General features: G+C 46.3%; 1 protein-coding gene across 2 annotated transcripts in view; it reads right to left on the bottom strand.

Annotated features, from left to right (window-relative positions):
* Window positions 1-24,690, bottom strand: part of PARP10 (poly(ADP-ribose) polymerase family member 10) — a 227,371-nt gene that overhangs the window by 138,557 nt on the left and 64,124 nt on the right. For both annotated transcript variants that reach the window (XM_069221161.1, XM_069221160.1), the window contains exon 4: window positions 1,541-1,774. In XM_069221161.1, the coding sequence (XP_069077262.1) occupies window positions 1,541-1,774 (234 nt within the window). The remainder of the gene's footprint in view (window positions 1-1,540; window positions 1,775-24,690) is intronic.

Genomic DNA, 24,690 nt, shown 5'->3' with positions numbered 1-24,690 from the left:
CGTCATCGCACAAAGATGTTCAGCACCATCCATGCTTGGGCGATGTCTTTCAATCACTTCTCAAAGGTTCCTCGAGTGACTCCTTAGAATTATAAGGTACCTACGTGATGTAATCTGCCCTCGCAGATCCTGCCTTAATCTTATACCCCAAAAAAAAAAAAAGCTGCTCTGTCTCACAGTTCAAACCAACGTGATCCTGGGCAAGCGAAGACTACGGACCTAACAAGACTGGAAGACAACAGACAATTCTTATTTGGGGTAAAAACTGACCCCTTTGCAGGTATTATCATACGATTATAGTCCGATCAATGCCATATTAAAGGTATCGCTGTCCAGTGCCATAATGTAAAATGATAGGGCCCCCCTGCAGAATGTGAAGAAGGGCCCCTGTGTCATATATCTCAAAGATATTGATTGGCTTAGGGTAGAATGGGGCCCCTGTGGGCAGATGGGCTCCTGAAGGGTTGGCATGCACCTGCGTCACAGGGACCTGTGTTACGCCCGCGCTGCTGCCGCAGTGAGGAATGGAAGCATTTGTTCATCTCTTCTGTGATTAAGTCTGAATTGTGTTTTACGCTTCTCAGTGTCGAAAAACAATTGTTGAAAGTAATTAATCTCAGACACAGATGGTACTGCCAGACATAATGGCAGAAAAACAATCTAGGGTGGGTGGAATCTGTGCCTTACTGAACTGTCAGCATAAAGGGAAATACGTGCTTTCTAACAAATAACTGTTTCAGAGCTAACAGTGGATGACCCAAGCGTACACAGCTTGTGAATCTGCAAATCAGGCATGCTGTAAACACACTACCCACATAGGGTACTGTCAACTAGTTGTGGACTGCATCATAACCACAAGAAATGGACTCACAAACCCTCCCCGTAAGATGGCAATGCAGCACATTCTACATGTTCTACTAATGTTAATATTTGTCTGTTCTCTCCACGCTTTGTGGCTCAAGTGATTCAATGTCAGACCACAACCACTTGAATGCCAATCAGGGTTTCCAAAACACACAAATGCTATACATGCACAAGGTATTCTGCACAGTGGCAGGCTCAGGAACCTTTGACATGGTATCCGTCTATCCCACTCCGCCATGTCTTTCTACAGTGCTCCATTCTGAACACCCCAATTTGTATGCATTTGACTATTTCACATGTTGGGAGAACATTTCTGAAGTGGCGCTTAGGATGGAATCAGCATAGGGGACATTAAGTCTATGAAATGTTATAAAGCAAGTTTAGGAGACTACTGAGTGTGCTACGCCTCAGTGAAGTAGATGAATACCGCCTCATGCTACTCACCACCTTCTACCTCGAGCACCAATCTCTTACACATGAACCACCAAAGAACTTTGGAATCACTCTAATTCTGTCCCCCCTCCCCCTTTCATGCATTGTGGTGCCCAACCACTGCATTTTCACCCTGTGACACACTGCTTGTCCTCAGTGATACACACCCCACATCTGCAGGCTGTTGCCTGCTCCAAGCATGCTCTCACAGCATGCTTCACTGCTGCCAGATGCCGCTGCTTACCTTCCCAGCTTCTGAAAGTAACTATTGCGGCTCTGGCCTCTTTCAGAAGGCTCACATCCTGCACGTCTCCGCCACCACTGCGCTTGCTCTCGAAGTAGAGCTCGAGGAGGTCTGGCTGTATCTCCGGGTCCAGGTTGCTGACCAGCACCTGGTCTGTCCGCTGCACCCGTTCCACTGATATAGGAAGGCCTTCCAGCAAACGTCGGCTAACTTTTTGCTCCAGGCTTGAGAACTCTGGGTGGACAAGATTGAGACAAGAGGTGAGGGTGGGTGATATCAAAACAGTGTGTGCCCACCGATGGCCTACAAGGAGACAAGCAGCAAAACAAGCAAGTATGGGGAGCGAGAGGAATATTTGGATGCATAAACAAAGACTTAACTAGCAGACTAAAGGAGGCAGTGTTATTGTACCACTGTACACACCATTACTAAGCCGAAGTTGGAAATCAGGGTACTGTTCTGGAGGCCACACCAACAGTGAAGTAGGAACATTTCAAAAAGAGAATCCATTAACCCATCAGTTGCATATTTTTTTTAAACAAAGTTTTATTGCATTTTTAAAAACACCATACATTGCAGTGTGAGTAAAGACCAAGAAGTATCATCAAGAATACCAAAGAGGTATAAACAGATTACGCCAGACCTATTGAGTTGCATTCATGCATTACGCCAGACCTATTGAGTTGCATTCATGCATTAGAATATATAGGTACCTTATATATATGCATGCACATTCATCCATCCCACTAAACTTTAACTAAACTCCCTTGTTTCCCCTGTCCCTGGTCTTGCATCCTCATTGGATGTTCTGTGTAATTTGGTCTACCTGTAAATGGTGGTTGTTGTTTGTCTGGACGTCTTGCTGCCCATTAACAATGGTCTGCTCAACCCACCCCCTTGTGCTATTCAGTTATGGCTCGTCCGGTTCTGAACCAGTAAGGTGGGAGCTGTCAGGAGGGTCAGTATCGGATTCTTTAAACCAGTCCAGCAAGATGTCCCAGGCCCTAGCAATGTCTATTGTGCTACACCTCTGTGCTTCGTGGAGCAGCACTGCTCCTTTGTATCCCCCCATAGTATGAGTTTTTCTATCCATTTGTGTACCTGACGACTATTATCTTTCCATCTCATGGTAATTTCTCGTTTTGCCTGGATTAATGCTAGGTCTGCAAATCTAGTGGTTACTTCGTTTTTGGTAGGGCGCGGAAATCCCCTTAGTAGACAAATCAGTGTTTAGTAGGTTGTTTCATGTATACATGCTACTACTCCCCCCCAGTATTCCTGCTAATCAGAGTAACACCATACCATGTGGAGCATCTCAGCTCCCAACATCTGGGGCATCTCACGTCCTGTGCCCCATAGGTGCGCATAATTTTCCCTGCCATAAGGTATGCCCTTTGTAGGAAATAGTAGTTAATAAACTTAAATCTGGCATTGCGGGATATTTTGCAAATGCTGGTTAGGATTGTGGTGCACTGAGTGTTAGTAATAGGGTGTTCTACATCAGCTACCCATTTCTGACATAGGTCTATGAGCGGAGTGGTGGTACATGCTAGTACACCGGTGGGTCAGGGTTCTGTCACTCCCTCACTCTAGCGTTCCTGCACTGCCAGTTCTACCGCACGGTGTAATCGGAATTGCTGTAGAAGTCACCCATTTGTGTTATGCCCTATGCTGCCCAAGCCAGTGTTCCCCACAGCATCCCAGTCTCATCTATGGCCACTATCGCTTGTAATGGTATCTCTAGAGAGTAAGGCTGGTGGTTTTGGGTATGGTGTAGACCATGCTTGCAGCAATGGCAATAAAAATGTCACTTACCCAGTGTACATCTGTTCGTGGCATCAGTCGCTGAAGATTCACATGTTTTGCATAGCTCGCCATCTGGTTTTGGGTCGGAGTGTTACAAGTTGTTTTTCTTCGAAGAAGTCTTTCGTGTCACGGGACCGAGGGACTCCTCCTCTTTGTCTCCATTGCGCATGGGCGTCGACTCCATCTTCGATTGTTTTCCCCGCAGAGGGTGAGGAAGGAGTTGTGTGTGTTGGTAATAATGCCCATGCAATGGAGTGAATAAGTATGTACCTATTTAAGGTCTAAATAATATATTTACAAATGTACAACGTTGAAGTTAACTTCCAAACTGCTACAGGCTCCCGGGGAGGTGGGTGGGCACATGTGAATCTTCAGCGACGGATGCCACGAACAGATGTACACTGGGTAAGTGACATTTTCAGTTCAATGGCATCTGTCGCTGGAGATACACATGTTTTGCATAGACTAGTAAGCAGTTATCTCCCCAAAAGCGGTGGTTCAGCCTGTAGGAGTGGAAGTGATTTGAAATAAGGTTCTTAGCACAGCTTGACCTACTGTGGCTTGTTGTGTAGATAACACGTCTACACAGTAGTGCTTGGTAAATGTGTGAGGTGTAGACCATGTGGCTGCCTTACATATTTCGTGCATTGGAATATTTCCTAGGAAGGCCATGGTAGCGCCTTTCTTTCTGGTTGAGTGTGCCTTTGGTGTAATGGGCAGTTGTCTTTTTGCTTTAAGGTAGCAGATTTGGATGCACTTAACTATCCATCTGGCTATACCTTGTTTTGATATTGGGTTTCCTGCATGAGGTTTTTGAAATGCAATAAATAGTTGTTTAGTCTTTCTGATGTTTTTTGTTCTGTCGATGTAATACATTAGTGGTCTTTTGACATCTAATGTATGTAGTGCCCTCTCAGCTATAGAATCTGGCTGTGGGAAGAACACTGGTAGTTCTACCGTTTGGTTTAGGTGGAACGGTGAAATAACCTTTGGTAAAAAATTTTGATTGGTTCTTAGGACTACTTTATTTTTGTGTATTTGGATAAAAGGTTCCTGTATTGTAAACGCTTAAATCTCGCTTACTCTCCGTAGAGATGTTATGGCGATGAGAAATGCAACTTTCCAGGTTAGAAATTGTATTTCGCAAGAGTGCATGGGTTCAAATGGTGGACCCATGAGTCTTGTTAATACAACGTTGAGGTTCCATGAAGGAACGGGTGGTGTTCTTGGTGGTATAATTCTTCTAAGTCCTTCCATAAATGCCTTAATGACAGGTATCCTAAATAATGAAGTTGAATGCGTAATCTGCAGGTATGCAGATATTGCTGCAAGGTGAATTTTAATGGAAGAGAAAGCCAGGTTTGATTTTTGTAAATACAGTAAGTAACCCACTACATCTTTTGGAGATGCGTGTAATGGTTGAATTTGATTTTGATGGCAGTAGCAAACAAACCTCTTCCATTTGCTTGCATAGCAGTGCCTAGTGGATGGTCTTCTAGCCTGTTTTATGACTTCCATACATTCTTGGGTAAGGTTTAAGTGTCCAAATTCTAGGATTTCAGGAGCCAGATTGCTAGATTGAGCGATGCTGGATCTGGATGCCTGATCTGTTGTTTGTTTTGTGTTAACAGGTCTGGTCTGTTGGGCAATTTGATGTGGGGTACTACTGATAGATCTAGCAGTGTTGTGTACCAGGATTGCCGTGCCCATGTTGGTGCTATCAGTATAAGTTTGAGTTTGTTTTGACTCAATTTGGTTACTAGATATGGAATCAGAGGGAGAGGGGGAAAAGCGTATGCAAATATCCCTGACCAGTTCAGCCATAGGGCATTGCCTTGAGACTGCCTGTGTGGGTATCTGGATGCGAAGTTTTGGCATTTTGCGTTCTCCTTTGTTGCGAATAAGTCTATTTGAGGTGTTCCCCAAAGTTTGAAGTAAGTGTTTAGGATTTGGGGGTGAATTTCCCACTCGTGTACCTGCTGGTGATCTCGAGAGAGATTGTCTGCAAGTTGATTCTGGATCCCTGGAATAAATTGTGCTATTAGGCGAATGTGGTTGAGAATTGCCCATTGCCATATCTTTTGTGCTAGAAAGCACAGCTGTGTGGAGTGTGTCCCCCCCCTGTTTGTTTAGATAATACATTGTTGTCATGTTGTCTGTTTTGACAAGAATGTATTTGTGAGTTATGATTGGTTGAAATGCTTTTAGCGCTTGGAAAACTGCTAGCAGTTCTAAATGATTTATATGCAGTTTTGTTTGATGTGCGTTCCATTGTCCTTGTATGCTGTGTTGATTGAGGTGTGCTCCCCACCCTGTCATAGAAGCATCTGTTGTTATTACGTAATGTGGCACTGGGTCTTGGAAAGGCCGCCCTTTGTTTAAATTTATACTGTTCCACCATAGAAGCGAGAGGTATGTTTGGCGGTCTATCAACACCAGATCTAAAAGGTGACCCTGTGCTTGTGACCATTGTGATGATAGGCACTGTTGTAAGGGCCTCATGTGCAGTCTCGCGTTCAGGACAATGGCTATGCATGAGGACATCATGCCTAGGAGTTGTAATATCATCTTTGCTTGTATTCTTTGTGTTGGATACATGCGTTGTATGATCTTGTGGAAATTTTGAATCCTCTGTGGACTTGGAGTGGCTAATCCTTTTGCTGTGTCTATTGTGGCTCCTAGGTATTGTTGTACCTTGCACAGTAGAATGTGTGATTTTGCATAGTTGATGGTGAAACCGAGTTTGTAGAGGTTTTGTATGACCTGATTTGTGTGGTGTAAGCACTTTGTCAGTGAGTTGGTCTTGATTAGCCAATCGTCTAGATAAGGGAATACGTGTATTTGCTGCCTTCTGATGTGTGCAGCCACTACTGCTAGACATTTCGTAAAGACTCTTGGTGCGGTTGTTAAACCAAACGGCAATACTTTGAATTGGTAATGTATTCCTTTGAATACAAACCTTAGATATTTTCTGTGCGACGGATGTATTGGTATGTGGAAATACGCGTCCTTGAGATCTAAGGTCGTCATGTAGTCGTGTTGCTTTAGCAATGGTAACACTTCTTGTAGCGTGACCATGTGAAAGTGTTCTGATTTGATGTAGGTGTTTAGTGTTCTGAGGTCTAGGATTGGTCTCAGTGTTTTGTCCTTTTTTGGTATTAGAAAGTACAGTGAGTAAACCCCTGTATTCTTTTGTGTGTTTGGTACCAATTCTATTGCGTTCTTTTGCAGTAAAGCTTGGACTTCTATTTCTAGGAGGTCTGAATGTTGTTTTGATATATTCTGTATCTTTGGTGGTGTGTTTGGAGGGATTTGTAGAAATTCTATGCAATAACCATGTTGGATAATTGCTAAGACCCAAGTGTCTGTTGTTATTTTCTCCCACGCTTGGTAATATTGACTTATTCTTCCCCCCACTGGTGTTGTGTGGAGGGGATGGGTGACGTGTGAGTCACTGTTTACTTGCAGGTGTTTTGGGGCTTGGAAATTTTCCCTCGTTTCTAGGGAATTGTCCTCCCCTGTATTGGCCCCGAAATCCTCCCCTTTGGTACTGTCCCTGATAGGTGGACGGTGTTGCATGTGAGGTGCTGGCTTGTGTGCTTTGATCCCGAAACCGCCCTCTATATGTTGTCTTGCGGGAGGTGCTGAAAGTGCCTCTGCTCTGCGGGGAGTAGAGTGCGCCCATGGCTTTTGCAGTGTCTGTATCCTTTTTAAGCTTCTCGATTGCAGTGTCCACTTCAGGTCCGAACAGTTGTTTCTCATTGAATGGCATGTTGAGCACTGCCTGCTGTATCTCTGGTTTAAAACCAGAGGTTCGTAGCCACGCGTGCCTTCTTATAGTTACTGCCGTATTAATTGTTCTTGCCGCTGTGTCCACTGCATCCATGGAGGAGCGTATTTGGTTATTTGAAATGTTCTGCCCCTCCTCAACAACCTGTTTCGCCCTCTTTTGTAGATCCTTGGGTAGATGCTCAATGAGGTGTTGCATCTCGTCCCAGTGGGCTCTATCATAGCGCACAAGAAGCGCCTGAGAGTTAGCGATGCGCCACTGGTTTGCAGCTTGTACTGCGACTTTCTTCCCGGCTGCATCGAACTTGCGGCTCTCTTTATCAGGGGGTGGTGCATCACCTGATGTGTGAGAGTTAGCTCTCTTTCGAGCTGCTCCCACCACGACCGCATCTGGTTGCAGTTGTGAGGTGATGAAAACAGGATCTGTTGGAGGTGCTTTATATTTCTTTTCCACCCTTGGTGTTATAGTTCTACTCTTGACTGGTTCTTTGAATATCTCCTTTGCCTGCCTAAGCATTCCTGGGAGCATAGGCAGGCTTTGGTAGGAGCTATGGGTGGAGGAGAGGGTGTTGAACAGGAAGTCATCCTCGACCGGTTCAGAGTGCATGGACACGTTGTGGAACTCTGCTGCCCTAGCTACCACTTGTGAACAAGCAGTGTTGTCCTCTGGTGGTGAGGGCTTTGAAGGGTACGTTTCTGGACTGTTATCTGACACTGGTGCGTCGTATAAGTCCCAGGCGTCTTGGTCTTGGTCATCTTGGCTCATGGTGGTGTGAGCCGGGGAATGTGACGGAGATTGTGCCGGTGAAATGTGTGTTACAGGTGGAGGAGAAGGTGGCGGAGTTACCTTTTTCACCAGTTTTGTTTGTGGTGATTGTTCCTGCTGAAACTCAAGCCTCCTTTTTCTTCTGATAGGGGGAAGGGTGCTTATCTTCCCCGTTCCACTTTGTATAAAAATCCGTCTTTGAGTATGGTCCACTTCGGTGGATTGTAACTCTTCTTCAAATGTATGCCTTTTCATTTGAGTGGACATTGATTGCTCCTCTGAATAGGAACCTTTAGTTGGCTCGGTTGCGGGTCTTTTCCGTACCGAAACGATATCCGCGCTCTTTTTCGGCTCCGAGGCCACCTTTTTCTTTTTCAGAGTCGAGATCTCTCGGCGCCGATCCTCATCGGTGCCGCTGTTTCTGCGTCGAGCAGTTTCGGCTCCGCTATCTCGGCGTCGATCTCTGTCTGCAGCACTATCTCGGTCCCGAGATGGCTGGGTGCCTGTGTCTCGACCGGAGTCGGACGATCTCTGCACTTTTTCGGCCTTTTTCGGTGCCGATGGTCGGTCACTGACTTTATGGGTTGAGCCATGGCCTGCCGGCAGTGGCGTCCAATGGGCCTTGTCACCTTTCTTGTGTGCTATTTTCGATGTCTTACTCACTGTTTCGTGTTCGTCGAATTCGTCCGAGTCTGTCTCATGGATCGAGAAAGCTCCTTCTTGCTCCTCGAACTCTCGGTGTCCTGTCGGCGTGGACGCCATCTGCAGTCTTCTGGCTCGTCGGTCACGGAGTGTTTTTCGGGACCGGAACGCACAACAGGCCTCACAGGTTTCTTCTCTGTGCTCGGGCGACAAGCACAGGTTACAGACCGAATGTTGGTCTGTATATGGGTATTTGTTGTGGCATCTAGGGCAGAATCAGAACGGGGTCCGTTCCATCAGCCTCGACGTTACACGCGGTCGGGCCGACCAGGCCCCGAAGGGGGATGGAAAATACCCCGAAGGGTTTCTGGAACTCTTCCCGATTCGGTGTTGATTCTATCTAATCCCGATACCGAACGAAACAATACCGACGTATTTTTCCGAAGTTCTAACTGTTTTTCCGTCCCGAAACACGGAGCGAAAAGGAACACGTCCGAACCCGATGGCGGAAAAAAAACAATCGAAGATCGAGTCGACGCCCATGCGCAATGGAGACAAAGAGGAGGAGTCCCTCGGTCCAGTGACTCGAAAGACTTCTTCGAAGAAAAACAACTTGTAACACTCCGACCCAACACCAGATGGCGAGCTATGCAAAACATGTGTATCTCCAGCGACAGATGCCATCGAACATTATTTTTTGTTCTCCAAAATAGGGCCTGGATGTCTGGGAATCCTCTTGGAACCTCGTTCTATCCCCTCCCCCCAAGTTGAGTCTCGAGTGGAACCATTGTTTATGCCATTGAATCTGATCTGCCATGTAGAGGTGCTCGAGGTTAGGCACTGCTACCCTCCGCCTGTGGTGGGTCGGTGAAGTTTGGACATTGCCATCCTATGCCTGCCCATTCTCCATGTAAGTTCCACCATCAGTCTATTTAATTCTGTAAACTGTTTGCCGGGTATCACTATTAGTAGGCTGCTAAAAAGATAAAGTAATCAAGGCAGCACCATCATATTTGCTATTGCTATCCATCCTGTTACGGACAGTGAAAGTCTTCTCCAGAACCCCACATTAGCTCTAAATGCCCGTATTGCCCTACCAATGTTCCCTTTCAAGACATCTGTGTCGTGGTATACTCTGACACCTAAATATTTCATACAGGATCCCTCCCACTTCAGCCCATGTAGGTTTCAGGGTTGTGACATGTTACGGTTAAGGGCAAATATTAAAGATTTCTGCCAGTTTATGTGCAGGCCAGTTATGTTGCCAAATTGTTCTTGTTTGGAGATTGCCCCTGGTAAGTCCTGTTCCGTGTTGGCTAAAAACAGGAGACTATCATCTGCATATAGTGCAATTTTGTAACCGTTGTCTTGGCGGTCTAGTCCCCGACAGGATTCCCCCCCCATTTGTGCTCTGTTAGCCAGAGGTTCAATAGTGTAAGGAAATGGCTCCCTGTTGCGGTTACCCCCCACTTTTTGCCTGATACTGATGCTGACTTGACTGAGAAGTGTGCTGGGACCCTGCTAACCAGGCCCCAGCACCAGTGTTCTTTCACCTAAAATGTACCATTGTCTCCACAATTGGCACCACCCAGGTAAGTCCCTTGTAACTGGTACCCCTAGTACCAAGGGCCCTGATGCCAGGGAAGGTCTCTAAGGGCTGCAGCATGTCTCATGCCACCCTAGAGACCCCTCACTCAGCACAGACACACTGCTTGCCAGCTTGTGTGTTCTGGTGGGGAGAAAATGACTAAGTCGACATGGCATTCCCCTCAGGGTGCCATGCCAACCTCACACTTCCTGCGGCATAGGTAAGTCACCTCTCTAGCAGGCCTTACAGCCCTATGGCAGGGTGCACTATACCACAGGTGAGGGCATAGGTGCATGAGCACTATGCCCCTAAGTGTCTAAGCAAAACCTTAGACATTGTAAGTGCAGGGTAGCCATAAGAGTATATGGTCTGGGAGTCTGAAACGAACTCCACAGCTCCATAATGGCTACACTGAATACTGGGAAGTTTGGTATCAAACTTCTCAGAATAATAAACCCACACTGATGGCAATGTTGGATTTATTAAAAAATGCACACAGAGGGCATTTTAGAGGTGCTCCCTGTATTTTACCCAATTGTTCAGTGCAGGACTGACTGGTCTGTGCCAGCCTGCTGCTGAGAGACGAGTTTCTGACCCCATGTGGTGAGGGCCTTTGTGCTCTGAGGACAAAAACAAAGCCTGCTCTCGGTGGAGGTGCTTCACCCCCCCCCCCCTGCAGGAACTTTAACACCTAGCAGTGAGCCTCAAAGGCTCAGGCTTCGTGTTACAATGCCCCAGGGCACTCCAGCTAGTGGAGATGCCTGCCCTCTGGACACGGCCCTCACTTTTGGTGGCAAGTCCATGGGAGATAATGAGAAAAACAAGGAGGAGTCACCCACCAGTCAGGACAGCCCCTAGGGTGTCCTGAGCTGAGGTGACCCCTGCCTTTAGAAATCCTCCATCTTGGTTTTGGAGGATTCCCCCAATAGGAATAGGGATGTGCCCCCCTCCCCTCAGGGAGGAGGCACAAAGAGGGTGTAGCCACCCTCAAGGACAGTAGCCATTGGCTACTGCCCTCCCAGACCTAAACACACCCCTAAATTCAGTATTTAGGGGCTCCCCAGAACCTAGGAAACGAGATTCCTGTAACATGAAGTCGAAGAAGGACTGCTGACCTGAAAGCCCTGCAGAGAAGACGGTGACACCAACTGCTTTGGCCCCAACCCTACCGGCCTGTCTCCCAACTTCAAGAAAAACTGCACCAGCAACGCGCCCCCCAGGGTCCAGCAACCTCTGAAGCCTCAAAGGACTACCCTGCATCTAAAAGGACCAAGAACTCCCGAGGACAGCGGCTCTGCTCCAAAGAAGAAACAACTTTGCAACAAAGAAACAACTTTTAAAGGACTGCACGTTTCCCGCCGGAAGCGTAAGACTTTCCACTCTGCACCCAACGCCCCCGGCTCGACCTGAGGAGAAACAACACTACAGGGAGGACTCCCCGGCGACTGCGACCCTGTGACTAGCCAGAGTTGACCACCCTGAGCAACATCCCCCCCCCCCCAAACAACGCCTGCAGAGGGAATCCAGAGGCTCCCCCCCTGACCGCAACTGCCTGCTTTTAAGAACCCGACGCCTGGTAAAGACACTGCACCCGCAGCCCCCAGGACCTGAAGGATCCGACCTCCAGTGCAGAAGCGACCCCCCAGGTGGCCCTCTCCCTTGCCCAGGTGGTGGCTACCCCAAGGAGCCCCCCGTTGCCTGCCAGCTTCGCTGAAGAGACCCCTGGGTCTCCCACTGAACTCCATTGCAAACCCGACGCTTGTTTGCACTCTGCACCCGGAAACCCCCGTGCCGCTGAGGGTGTACTTTTTGTGCTGACTTGCGCCCCCCCCCCCCCCCGGTGCCCTACAAAACCCCCCTGGTCTGCCCTCCGAAGTCGCGGGTACCTACCTGCTGGCAGACTGGAACCAGGGCACCCCCTTCTCCATTGAAGCCTATGTGTTTGGGCACCACTTTGACCTCTGCACCTGACCGGCCCTGAGCTGCTGGTGTGGTAACTTTGGGGTTGTCCTGAACCCCCAACGGTGGGCTACCTTGGACCCAACTTTGAACCCTGTAGGTGGTTTACTTACCTGCAAAACTAACAAATACTTACCTCTCCCAGGAACTGTTGAAATTTGCACTGTCTAGTTTTAAAATAGCTTATTGCCATTCTTGTGAAAACTGTACATGCTATTTTGCCGATTCAAAGTTCCTATGATACCCCAGTGAAATACCTTTCATTTAAAGTACTGATTGTAAATGTTGAACCTGTGGTTCTTAAAATAAACTAAGAAAATATATTTTTCTATAAAAAAACCTATTGGCCTGGAATTGTCTGAGTGTGTGTCCCTCATTAATTGCTTGTGTGTGTACAACAAATGCTTAACACTACCCTCTGATAAGCCTACTGCTCGACCACACTATCACAAAATAGAGCATTAGAATTCTCTTTTTGCCACTACCTTACCTTTAAGGGGAACCCTTGGACTCTGTGCATGCTATTTCTTACTTTGAAATAGTACATACAGAGCCAACTTCCTACAAATAGCGATCAGTAATGGCAAGAGGGGTGTCCTTGTCTGGTTCCCCTTCCAACCTTGTAACCCTCAGAGATTGCCCTACCCCCCATAACGCCTGTGTCTAGGATCCCTTGTAAAGATATCTTGTCCACTGGACAAATCCTGCTCCTAGTCCCAGACTTTCCATCACTGGGTACAAATAATCCCAGCATAAACTATCAAATGCTTTCTCTATATCTATTGAAACAATCACTGCGTCATTATCTTCTGGGAGAGCAGTTTCTAAAATAGAGAACAGTCTGTGTATGTTTAATGCCGTATTCCATCCCGGGATAAATCCAGTTTGGTCTAGGTGTATAATTTTGGACGTATGTGGGGAGAAGGCGGGATGTCAATATGCAGCTCAGTATTTTATAGTCTAGGTTAAGCATTGAGAGCAGACAATAAGCACGAACGTCCCTGGGAGAGCGCTGTGGTTTTAGCAAGGGGACTACTAGTGCCTCCCTGGTAGTAGCAAGAAGGTGACCGGCCTCTCGAGCAGCTCCATACAATTTCATTAAGCTAGGTGGGAGCTACTCCGAATGTGTGGCATAGAATTCTACGAGGAAGCCATCAGTTCCGGGTATTTTGCCCCAGGCCACAGCTTTAATTGCAGCTCACACCTACGGCACACAGTGATGGGACCACCCAAGTTTTCTGTATTGTCCATATCAATGTGTGGCAGCTCCACATTCCCCAGAAATTTGGTCAGAGTCTCTCCATGTGGTTCTGGAAAGGTGGCATACAGGAGTGCATGAATATCCGTTGAATCCATGATTTATATCCTGCTGGCTATATAGGGTCACTCCAGTGCCCGAGCCCATCTCTAGTGTTGGGGAGCCTCTAGAGACTGGGTTGGCGAGCCCAGCCAGCAAAGTCCCTGATTTATCTCTTAGCGTGGGCCTTAATCATGTATGCTCAGTGGTCAAAGCTTCTAACCTTTTTTTAAGCATACTGCTAGCTATTCCTTTGCAGCCAGGGACAAGCTTTCTCTAAATTCTTCAGTGCCACTTCATGGGTTTCTACTCTGCCCTGCTCCACTGATGGCTTCCACCAACTCTACTACTTTATGATGTTCTAGTAGTGCCAGAGAATGAGATGGGCTTGCTCTTGTTCTAATTTTCATTTTCTTAGGTCTTTGTGCTTTTTCTCCGGTGTTCAAGTCAGGATCGTTCGCCCGTTGGGGGAATAGCTCAATCCAGTCCCAGATCTGAGGTGGGGAAGTGAAAAATTGTACCACGCTGTCGATAGTCGAGTTGAGCAGAGAACATCATGGCGTACGTGACGTCCAATTTCCAGAATTGCTTCTTACCTTCAGTAAAAGACACCCACTGCTGTTGCACTGCTTTAGTAAAGTCCAGGAAAATCATTGTTGGAGAGTACACTCTTTTAGGCATGGTTACCACATTTTGCCCGCTTTCAGTGTGCTTAGACTGCCTTCACTGGTATCCTGCTAACCAGGACCCCAGAGATTGTGCTCTCTCCTTCCAAATTTGGTTACCCTGGACCTTGGTGCACTCCACAGCTGGCATACTGGTGTCCCTAGTATATTGTACTGAGGCACCCAGGGCATTGGGGCACAAGGGGTCCCCCCATGGGCTACAGCATTTATTATCCCACCCATAGGAGCCCATGCAAAATGTGTCTGCAACCTGCCATTGCAGCCTGCGTGAAAAAGTGCATGCACCCTTATACCACAGGTCACGGCACCAGGTCATTGTATGGCACCCCCATGGGAGGCCCTCCTAGCCTATAGGGCAGGGTGCAGGTCCCTCAGACAGGTTTCTGCTGCCCTCCTGCTGCTTGACCTGCTCAGTCAGGGGAAGGCAGAATAAAGGATTTCCTGTGGGAGAGGGGAGGCAACACACTCTCCCTTGGCAATAGGTGTTACAAGGCTTGGAAGGGGTAGCCTCCCCAAGCTACCAATTTGCTTTGAAGGGCACAGTTGGTGCCCTTGCTTAAACCAGTCCGCACCAGCTCAGGGATGCCCAGTCCCTGCTCTGGCGCAAAACTGGACAAAGGAAAGGGGAGTGACCACTCCCCTGTCCATCACCACTCCAGGGGTGGTGCCAAGAGCTCCTCCAGGTGGCCACTCAATTCTGCCATCTTGAAACTAAGAGGCCCCTGGGAGCACCTGAGTGGCCAGGTCAGGCAAGTGACAGAGACCCCTCCTGAAAGGTGGTCACTGTGCAAGGTGAGCAAACCCCCCCCTTTGAGAGCTATTTAGAGATGCTCTTGCGGATGGGTCCCCAGATTCGACGTGCAAGACTCCACCAGCACTCCTCTGCATTGTTTACTTCTGCTCCTGGCCACCAGAAACCGGAAATGGACACTTCAGGAACCGACAAGACTGCAAATTCCCCGGACAACCTCGCCTTGCAACATTGTTTCTCCGGCTCCTTCCAGCAACTGCAACATTACCCCAGTTGTGCATCCTCTGGGGATCGGTAAGATTTTAGCAGCACCAATAAACAAGAAGGATCTTCCATGGAGTGATGGAGTCACTCCTCTGCATCTGCAGGCACCTACAGCATTAACGTCCAGCTTCGTGGATCTGCTCTCCTCTGACACTGTGTGAATCCTGCATCACATGTGGTGGTCTGGAGTGATTTCCTTGGTGCTCCCACTATCCAACATGGAAGACTGACACCTTGCCTCTCCTTGCAGGACGGTACCCCTGTGCACAGCAACGTTTGCAGCAACCAATACTTGAAGTATCCTGCTCCAAGTGATCCTCAGGCTCAGAGAAGTCCCTGCCTTCAGCACTTCATCCTTTCTTCTCTGTGGCTCTAGGGACATGGGACTCCTCTCTAGGTGTGTTGATTGGGCCTCACTGCAACTTACTGTGCCTGTTGCCAGTGGGGGCTGCAACTGCTTCTGCAGGCTCTCCCAACAGCTGACAGTCAGTCCGGACTCCCCTCAAAGGGTCGAGTCCTCTGGACCATGCTGGTCCTCTTCTGCCTTGCAACTGTTCTTTTGCCAACTCTTGCATTTGACAAGGCGTGTTGGTGGTCCTCCTAAGCAATGTCCATCTGCGACCCAGTGACCAATGTGGGATACTATATGCACCACTGCAAGGTCTCCTCTGCAGCTCCTGGACTCCACAGCTGGTCTTCTTTTTCCCCACTCAACCTGGATCTTCATCCACAGAAGGGTGGGTAGAGGCTCCTACCCCGACTGGACACTCTATCGTGGACTGGACTCTCTCCCCTTCCTTTGCAGGTGCTCTTCTTCCAGAATCCACCTTTGGTTTCCCGTGATCTGGTCCTGTTCTTGCACAACCCAATTTCTAAGTCCTTGTGAAAATCAGGTTCTTACCTCTGCTCTTCTGGTTGCTGGTGTTCACTAAGACACTCACCTCTCGGGGTCCTGAGTTCTCCCAGCTCCCCTCTAACTACTCCATACCTTTGGATGGTGGGGTGGTCCACTTCGCATTACACTATTTTAGTATGCGATTCCACCCTCCCCTAGGGCCCTAGCTGTTTTCTAAAATTCTTGCCAGTGCTGTTTTTTCTATGCTAATTTCTGATTCTATTGTGTGTGTGTGTGTGTGTGTGTGTGTGTGTATATGGAGACCACCCTCGAAGAATATTTATTAATTTTGGAGGGCGGTAAATTACTTCTTGGATATATATATAGATATATATATATATATATGGAAAATGTCACTTACCCAGTGTACATCTGTTCGTGGCATGAGACACTGCAGATTCACATGCTGTGCATATCCCGCCATCTAGTGTTGGGCTCGGAGTGTTACAAGTTGTTTTTCTTCGAAGAAGTCTTTTCGAGTCACAAGATCGAGGGACTCCTCCCCTTTCAGCTCCATTGCGCATGGGCGTTGACTCCATTTTAGATTGTTTTCCCCGCAGAGGGTGAGGTAGGAGTTGTGTATATAGTAATAGTGCCCATGCAATGGAGTAAGCATGTATGTACATAATGTGACTAAAAGTGATATATTTACAAATTTACAAATGTACAAGTTTTATTTTTATCAACTTATAACGGCTACAGGCTCCCGGGGAGGTGGGAGGGCACATGTGAATCTGCAGCGTCTCATGCCACGAACAGATGTACACTGGGTAAGTGACATTTTCCGTTCGATGGCATGTGTAGCTGCAGATACACATGCTGTGCATAGACAAGTAAGCAGCTATCTCCCCAAAAGCGGTGGTTTAGCTTGTACGAGTTGAAGTTGTTTGAAATAATGTTCTTAGTACTGTTTGTCCTACTGTGGCTTGTTGTGTTGTTAACACATCCACACAGTAATGTTTAGTGAATGTATGAGGCGTAGACCATGTGGCTGCCTTACAGATTTCTGTCATTGGTATATTTCCTAGAAAGGCCATGGTGGCGCCTTTCTTTCTAGTGGAGTGTGCCTTTGGTGTAATAGGCAGTTCTCTCTTTGCTTTAACATAACAGGTTTGAATACATTTAACTATCCATCTGGCAATGCCTTGTTTGGATATTGGATTTCCTGCATGAGGTTTTTGGAAAGCTACAAACAATTGTTTTGTTTTGCGAAACTGTTTGGTTCTATCAATGTAAGACATTAGTGCTCTTTTTATGTCTAATGTATGTAATGCTCTTTCAGCTACAGAGTCTGGTTCTGGAAAAAACACTGGGAGTTCCACTGTTTGGTTTAAGTGGAACAGTGATATAACTTTTGGCAAAAAATTGGGATTGGTGCGTAAAACCACTTTATGCTTGTGTATTTGTATAAAGGGTTCCTGTATGGTAAAGGCTTGTATTTCACTTACTCTTCTGAAAGATGTGATAGCTATTAGGAAGGCTACTTTCCAGGTTAAGTATTGCATCTCACAAGAGTGCATGGGTTCGAATGGTGGACCCATGAGTCGTGTTAATACAATATTGAGGTTCCACGAAGGAACTGGTGGTGTTCTTGGTGGAATGATCCTTTTTAGACCCTCCATAAATGCTTTTATGACTGGGATTCTAAATAGTGAAGTTGAATGTGTAATTTGCAGATAGGCAGAAATTGCTGTGAGATGTATTTTAATGGATGAGACGGCTAACTTAGATTTTTGTAAGTGTAGTAAGTAGCTTACAGTGTTTTTTGCGGACGCGTGTAATGGCTGAATTTTATTATTATGACAGTAATAAACAAATCGTTTCCATTTATTTGCGTAGCAATGTCTTGTAGTAGGTTTTCTAGCCTGTTTGATGACCTCCATACATTCTTGTGTAAGGTCTAGATGTCCGAATTCTAAGACTTCAGGAGTCAGATTGCTATATTGAGCGATGCTGGATTCGGGTGTCTGATCTGCTGTTTGTGTTGAGTTAACAGATCTGGTCTGTTTGGTAGTTTGATATGAGGCACTACTGACAGATCTAGTAGTGTTGTGTACCAAGGTTGTCATGCCCAAGTTGGTGCTATTAGTATTAGTTTGAGTTTGTTTTGACTCAATTTGTTTACTAGATACGGAAGGAGTGGGAGAGGGGGAAAGCGTAAGCAAATATCCCTGACCAACTCATCCATAACGCATTGGCCTTGGAGTGAGGTTGTGTACACCTGGATGCAAAGTTTTGGCATTTTGCGTTTTCTTTTGTTGCGAATAGGTCTATTTGCAGTGTTCCCCAGTTTTGGAAGTAGGTTTGCAGTATCTGGGGATGAATTTCCCATTCGTGGATTTGTTGGTGATCTCGACCGAGATTGTCGGCCAACTGGTTTTGAATTCCTGGGATGTATTGCGCTATTAGGCGAATATGATTGTGAATCGCCCAATGCCAAATCTTCTGTGCTAAGAGACACAGTTGTGATGAGTGTGTGCCTCCCTGTTTGTTTAAGTAATACATTGTTGTCATATTGTCTGTTTTGACAAGAATGTGTTTGTGGGCTATTAGTGGTTGAAATGCTTTCAACGCTAGAAACACTGCTAGTAGTTCTAGCAGATTTATATGAAGTTGTTTCTGCTGAGTGTCCCATTGTCCCTGGATGCTGTGTTGGTTGAGGTGTGCTCCCCACCCTACCATGGAAGCATCTACTGTGATCACGTATTGAGGCACTAGGTCTTGGAAAGGCCGCCCTTGGTTTAAATTTACAGGATTCCACCACTGAAGCGAGGTGTGTGTTTGGCGGTCTATCAACACTAGATCTTGAAGTTGACCCTGTGCTTGTGTCTATTGTGTTGCTAGGCACTGTTGTAAGGGCTGCATGTGTAATCTTGTGTTTGGGACAGTGGCTATGCATGAGGACATCATGCCTAGTAGTTTCATCACTAATTTTACCTGATACTTTTGGTTTGGGTGCATGCTTTGTATTACGTTTTGGAATGCTTGTACCCTTTGTGGACTTGGAGTGGCAATCCCTTTTTGTGTTGATTGTTGCTCTTAAGTATTGTTGTATTTGACACGGCTGTAAGTGTGATTTTTGGTAGTTTAGTGAGAACCCCAGTTTGTGAAGGGTTTCTATGATGTATTTTGTGTGTTGAAGACACTGTTCTTGAGTGTTGGTTTTGATTAACCAATCGTCTAGATACAGGAATACGTGTATGTGCTGTCTTCTGATATGTGCAGCTACTACTGCAAGGCATTTTGTAAATACCCTTGGTGCTGTTGTTATCCCGAATGGTAACACTTTGAACTGGTAATGTACTCCTTGGATTACAAACCTTAAGTATTTCCTGTGGGAAGGATGTATAGGTATATGGAAGTAAGCATCCTTGAGGTCTAATGTTGACATGTAGTTTTGTTGTTTGAGCAATGGAATTACGTCTTGAAGTGTCACCATGTGAAAGTGATCTGATGTGATGTAAATATTTAATGTTCTGAGATCCAGTATGGGCCTCAGAGTTTTGTCCTTTTTTGGTATTAGAAAATACAGGGAGTAGACACCTGTTCCTTTCTGATGTTTGGGTACTAGTTCTATTGCCTCTTTTTGTAATAACGCTTGGACTTCTAGTTGTAATAGATCCAAGTGTTGTTTGGACATATTGTGTGCCCTTGGAGGCACATTTGGTGGTAGTTGTATGAATTCTATGCAATAACCATGTTGGATAATGGCTAGGACCCACGAGTCTGTTGTTATTTCCTCCCAATTTTTTTAATAATCTGTGAGTCTCCCCCCCCACTGGTGTTATGTGTTGGGGATTTGTGACACTGAAGTCACTGTTTAGTTTGAGGGGTCTTTGGAACTGTCCACCTCTGTATTGTCCCCGAAAGCCTCCTCTTTGATACTGGCCCTGGTATGTGGGTCTGGCTTGTGAGGTTGAGGGTTCTGTGCTTTGGGCCCGAAACCCCCCTCTAAATTGTGTCTTCCTAAATGTGCCTCTGCTCTGTGGGGAGTAGAGCGCGCCCACGGCCGTATCAGTGTCCTTCTTCAGCTTTTCTATAGCTGTGTCCACCTCCGGCCCAAACAACTGCTGTCCATTAAAAGGCATATCAAGCACAGCCGGTTGGATCTCTGGCTTAAATCCGGAGGTGCGTAGCCATGCGTGTCTCTGAATAGTGACCGCTGTATTCACAGTTCTTGCGGCTGTGTCCGCTGCGTCCATTGCCGATCGTATCTGGTTGTTGGAGATACTTTGGCCCTCCTCCACCACTTGTTGTGCACGCTTTTGAAACTCCTTGGGAAGATATTCTATAAAGTGCTGCATTTCATCCCAAGGAGCTCTGTCATATCTTGACAATAAAGCCTGTGAATTGGCAATGCGCCATTGATTGGCTGCCTGTGCTGCAACTCTTTTCCCCGCTGCATCAAACTTTCGACTTTGTCGGGTGGTGGTGCATCTCCAGAGGTGTGTGAATTAGCCCTTTTACGTGCTGCGCCTACTACTACTGAGTCAGGTGTCAGTTGTTGTGTGATGTACACAGGGTCTGTAGGGGGAGGCTTGTACTTTTTCTCCACCCTAGGTGTGATGGCTCTGCCTTTGACGGGCTCTTGAAATACTTGTTTCGCGTGTTTCAACATCCCTGGTAACATTGGAAGACTTTGGTACGGACTGTGTGTTGACGACAAAGTATTAAATAAAAAGTCATCCTCAATGGGTTCAGCGTGCAGTGCCACATTGTGAAAAGCAGCTGCTCTGGACACCACCTGCGTGTAAGCAGTACGGTCTTCAGGTGGTGATGGCCTTGTTGGGTAGCAGTCTGGACTATTGTCTGATACTGCTGCAGCATATAGATCCCATGCATCTGGGTCATCCTGGCTCATCCCAGTGTGTGCTGGAGATTGCATCATAGGGGGGGTTGCAATTGGTGACAGTTGCGGTGAGTGGTGTGGTGAGTGGTGATGGTTGTGGCGAAGAACGAGGTGGAGTTACTTCTTTTGCCACTTTTACTTTTGGTTGTTTTTCTTTGTCTTGGAAAGCAAGTTTCCTTTTCATCTTAATAGGAGGGAGAGTTCTTATTTTCCCTGTTTCCTTTTGAATATGGAGCCTTCTTTGTGTATAATCTGGCTCCCCCGCTTCTAGCTCTTGTCCAAATTTATGACCTTGTAGTTGTGCTGAAAGGCCTTGTTCTTCGGAGTAGGAGCTTGTTTTCGGCTCCGAAGCTGGGCGTTTCTGTACCGAAACTTTTTCAACCGTCTTTTTCGGCCCTGAAGCCACTTTTTTCGGTTTCAGGGTGCCGAGCTCTCGGTGCCGGCTTTGGTCGGAGCCGGTATCTCAATGTCGAGTTTGGTCGGAGCCAGGTTCTCGGTGTCGAGTATACTCTGTGCCGGGATCTCGACCGGAGTCGGATGACTTCGACACGTGTGCCCTTTTTCGGTGCCGATGGTTGGTCACCGATTTTACGGGTTAAGCCATGGCCTGCCGGCGGTGGCGTCCCCTGGGCCTTCATGATTTTGGCGTGAGTTTTGGCCGGGGCTGGTTTACTCACGGTTTTTGCCGGCTGCTCAGTTTCGGGCTCGTCCGAGTCAGCAATGGAGAAAGTCTCCTCTTCTTTGACGTCGTGGTGTCCTGGCGGCGCCGATGCCATTTGAAGCCTTCGTGCTCTCCGGCCACGTAGAGTTTTCTTTGACCGACATGCCCGACAGGCCTCGCAAGTATCCTCTTTGTGTTCGGGGGACAAACACAAATTACAGACCAGATGTTGATCTGTGTAAGGATACTTGTTGTGGCATTCGGGGCAGAAGCGAAATGGGGTCCGTTCCATGAGCCTTGAAGACGCACGCGGTCGGGCCGACCAGGCCCCGCCGGGGGATAGAAGCCCCGAAGGGCTACCGGAGCTCTTCTTTAATTCGGTGTCGATCTGTGTTAACTAACCCGATACCGAACGCAAACAATACCATCGAATTATCTGAGATTTAACTAACTTTCCGAACCGAAACACGGAGCGAAGAGGAATACGTCCGAACCCGATGGCGGAAAGAAAACAATCTAAGATGGAGTCGACGCCCATGTGCAATGGAGCCGAAAGGGGAGGAGTCCCTCCATCTCGTGACTCGAAAAGACTTCTTCGAAGAAAAACAACTTGCAACACTCCGAGCTTAACATTAGATGGCGGGATATGCACAGCGTGTGTATCTGCAGCTACACATGCCATCGAACATATATATATACACATATACATACATATATACATATATATATGGAAAATGCCACTTACCCAGTGCATTCACATGCTATGCATAGCTCTTCTGACATCTAGTGTTGGGCTTGGAGTGTTACAAATTGTTTTTCTTTGAAGAAGTCTTTTCAGAGTCACAGGATCGAGTGGTGACTCCTCTCGGTTACAGTGCGCAAGGGCATCAACTCCATTGTTAGATTGTTTTTCCGCAAAGGGAAAAGGAAGGAGTGATAGAGTATAAGACTATAAAGAGATGTCCATGCAAATGTAAATGTATATACATATGTGCAAATGTTAAACTTGAAAGACTACAGGCTTCCAGGGAGGAGGGAGGGTGCATGTGAATCTGCAGCATTACATGCCACGAACAGATGTATGCTGGGTAAGTGACATTTTCTGTTCGATGGCATGTGTAGCTGCAGATACACATGCTATGCATAGACTACAAAGCAGTTAGTCCTCCCAAAAAATAGCAATGGCTAGCCTGTACGAGTTGAAGTTGTTTGAAATAGTGTTCTTAATACAGCCTGCCCTACAATAGCCTGTTGCTGAGAGAAAACTTCAACACAATAGTGTTTTGTAAAAGTATGAGAAGTTGGCCATGTGGCAGCTTCACATATATCAGCCATTGGAATATTCCCTAAAAATGCCATCGATGCAACTTTCTTTCTTGTGGCATGTGCTCTAGGAGTGATTCAAAGTTTTCTCTTTGTTTTGATGTAGTATGTTTGGATGTATCTAACAATCCATCTTGTTAAGCCTTGTTCAGATATAGGATTACCTTTATGTGGATGTTGAAAGGCAACGAAAAGTTGTTTTGTCTTTCTAAACTCTTTAGTTCTGTCGATGTAGTACATAAGAGCTCTTTTGAGATCTAAGGTATGAAGAGCTCTTTCTGCCACAGAGTCTGGGTAGGGAAAGAAGACTGTCAATTCCACTGTTTGATTGATGTGAAAAGGAGATACTACTTTTGGTAGAAATTTTGGATTTGTCCTATGTACAACTTTATGTTTGTGTACTTGGAAGAAAGGACCTTCAAGAGTGAACGCTTGTATTTCACTAACCCTTCGTAAGGAAGTAATAACTACAAAGAAAGCAACTTTCCATGTTAAAAACTGAATTTGACAAGAGTGCATGGGTTCAAAAGGTGGGCCCATAAGTCTGGTAAGTACGATATTTCAATTCCAGGAAGGAACAGGTGGTGTCTGGGTGGAATAATGCGTTGTAATCCTTCCACGAAGGCTTAAATAACAGGAACTCTGAACAGAGAAGTGTGTTGAATAGTTTGCAAATAAGCAGATATTGCAGTAAGGTGGATGTTGATGGATGAGAAAGCTAAATTTGATTTCTGCAAATGAAGCAGAAAGCATAGAATATCTTGTACAGATGGTGTAAGTGGTTCAGTGTGTTTAAGATTGACAGTAATAGACAAATCTTTTCCACTTGTTTGCGTAACATTGTCTAGTAGTAGGTTTACATGCTTGTTTAATTACTACCGTACATTCTGATGGAAGCTTTAGGTAACCAAACTCTAAGACTTCAGGAGCCAAATCACCAAGAAATACAGCTAATAATTCTAGGTGGTTTATGTGAAACTGTTTCTGCTTGGCATCCCATTCCCCTTGAATGGTATGATTGTGGAGATGAGCTCCCCAACCAATCATGGATGCGTCTGTTGTGATTATGGTCTGAGGCACAGGGTCTTGAAATGACCGCCCTTAATTGCTGAGATTCCACCATTGAAGGGACATATGTGTTTGTCGGTCCATCAACACTAGATCTTAAAGTTGACCGTGTGCTTGAGACCATTGTTGTGAGAGGCACTGCTGTAAGGGTCTTATGTTTAGTCTTGCATGTGGAACTATAGCTATGCAAGATGCCATCATCCCTAGAATTTTCATTATGAATCTTACAGTATATTGTTGATTTGGTTGTATTTGTGGTATGAGATTTTGGAAAGCTTGTATCCTCTGTGTATTTGGGTATGCTAGGGATGTTTGAGTATCTAGAATAGCACTTAGGTAAGTTTGTACTTGTGGTGATTGAAGGTGTGTTTTTAGGTAATTGAGAGTGAACCCTGGGGTATGTAGAGCTTCTATCACATATTGAGTGTGTTGTTGCATTGTGTAACATTGTTTGATTTTATTAGCCAATCGTCTAGATATGGAAAGACGTGATGTGTTGTCTTCGTAAATAGGCTGCTACTACTGCTAGACATTTTGTGAACACTCTTGGAGCTGTTGTTATGCCGAATGGCAAAACTTTGAACTGATAATGTTTTCCTGCTATGACGAACCTGAGATATATTCTGTGAGCTGGATGGATGGGTATGTGGAAATACGCATCTTTGAGGTCTAAAGCAGTCACGTAATCATGTTTTTGTAGTAGTGGAATGACATCCTGCAGAGTTACCATGTGAAAATGTTCTGACAGGATGTATAGATTGAGAGGCCTTAGGGTGCGATCTTTTTTGGGAATGAGGAAGTATGGT

Source organism: Pleurodeles waltl, chromosome 2_2 (assembly GCF_031143425.1).
Source record: "Pleurodeles waltl isolate 20211129_DDA chromosome 2_2, aPleWal1.hap1.20221129, whole genome shotgun sequence".
Lineage (NCBI taxonomy): Eukaryota > Metazoa > Chordata > Amphibia > Caudata > Salamandridae > Pleurodeles > Pleurodeles waltl.
This window is presented reverse-complemented; position numbering and strand designations above follow the sequence as displayed.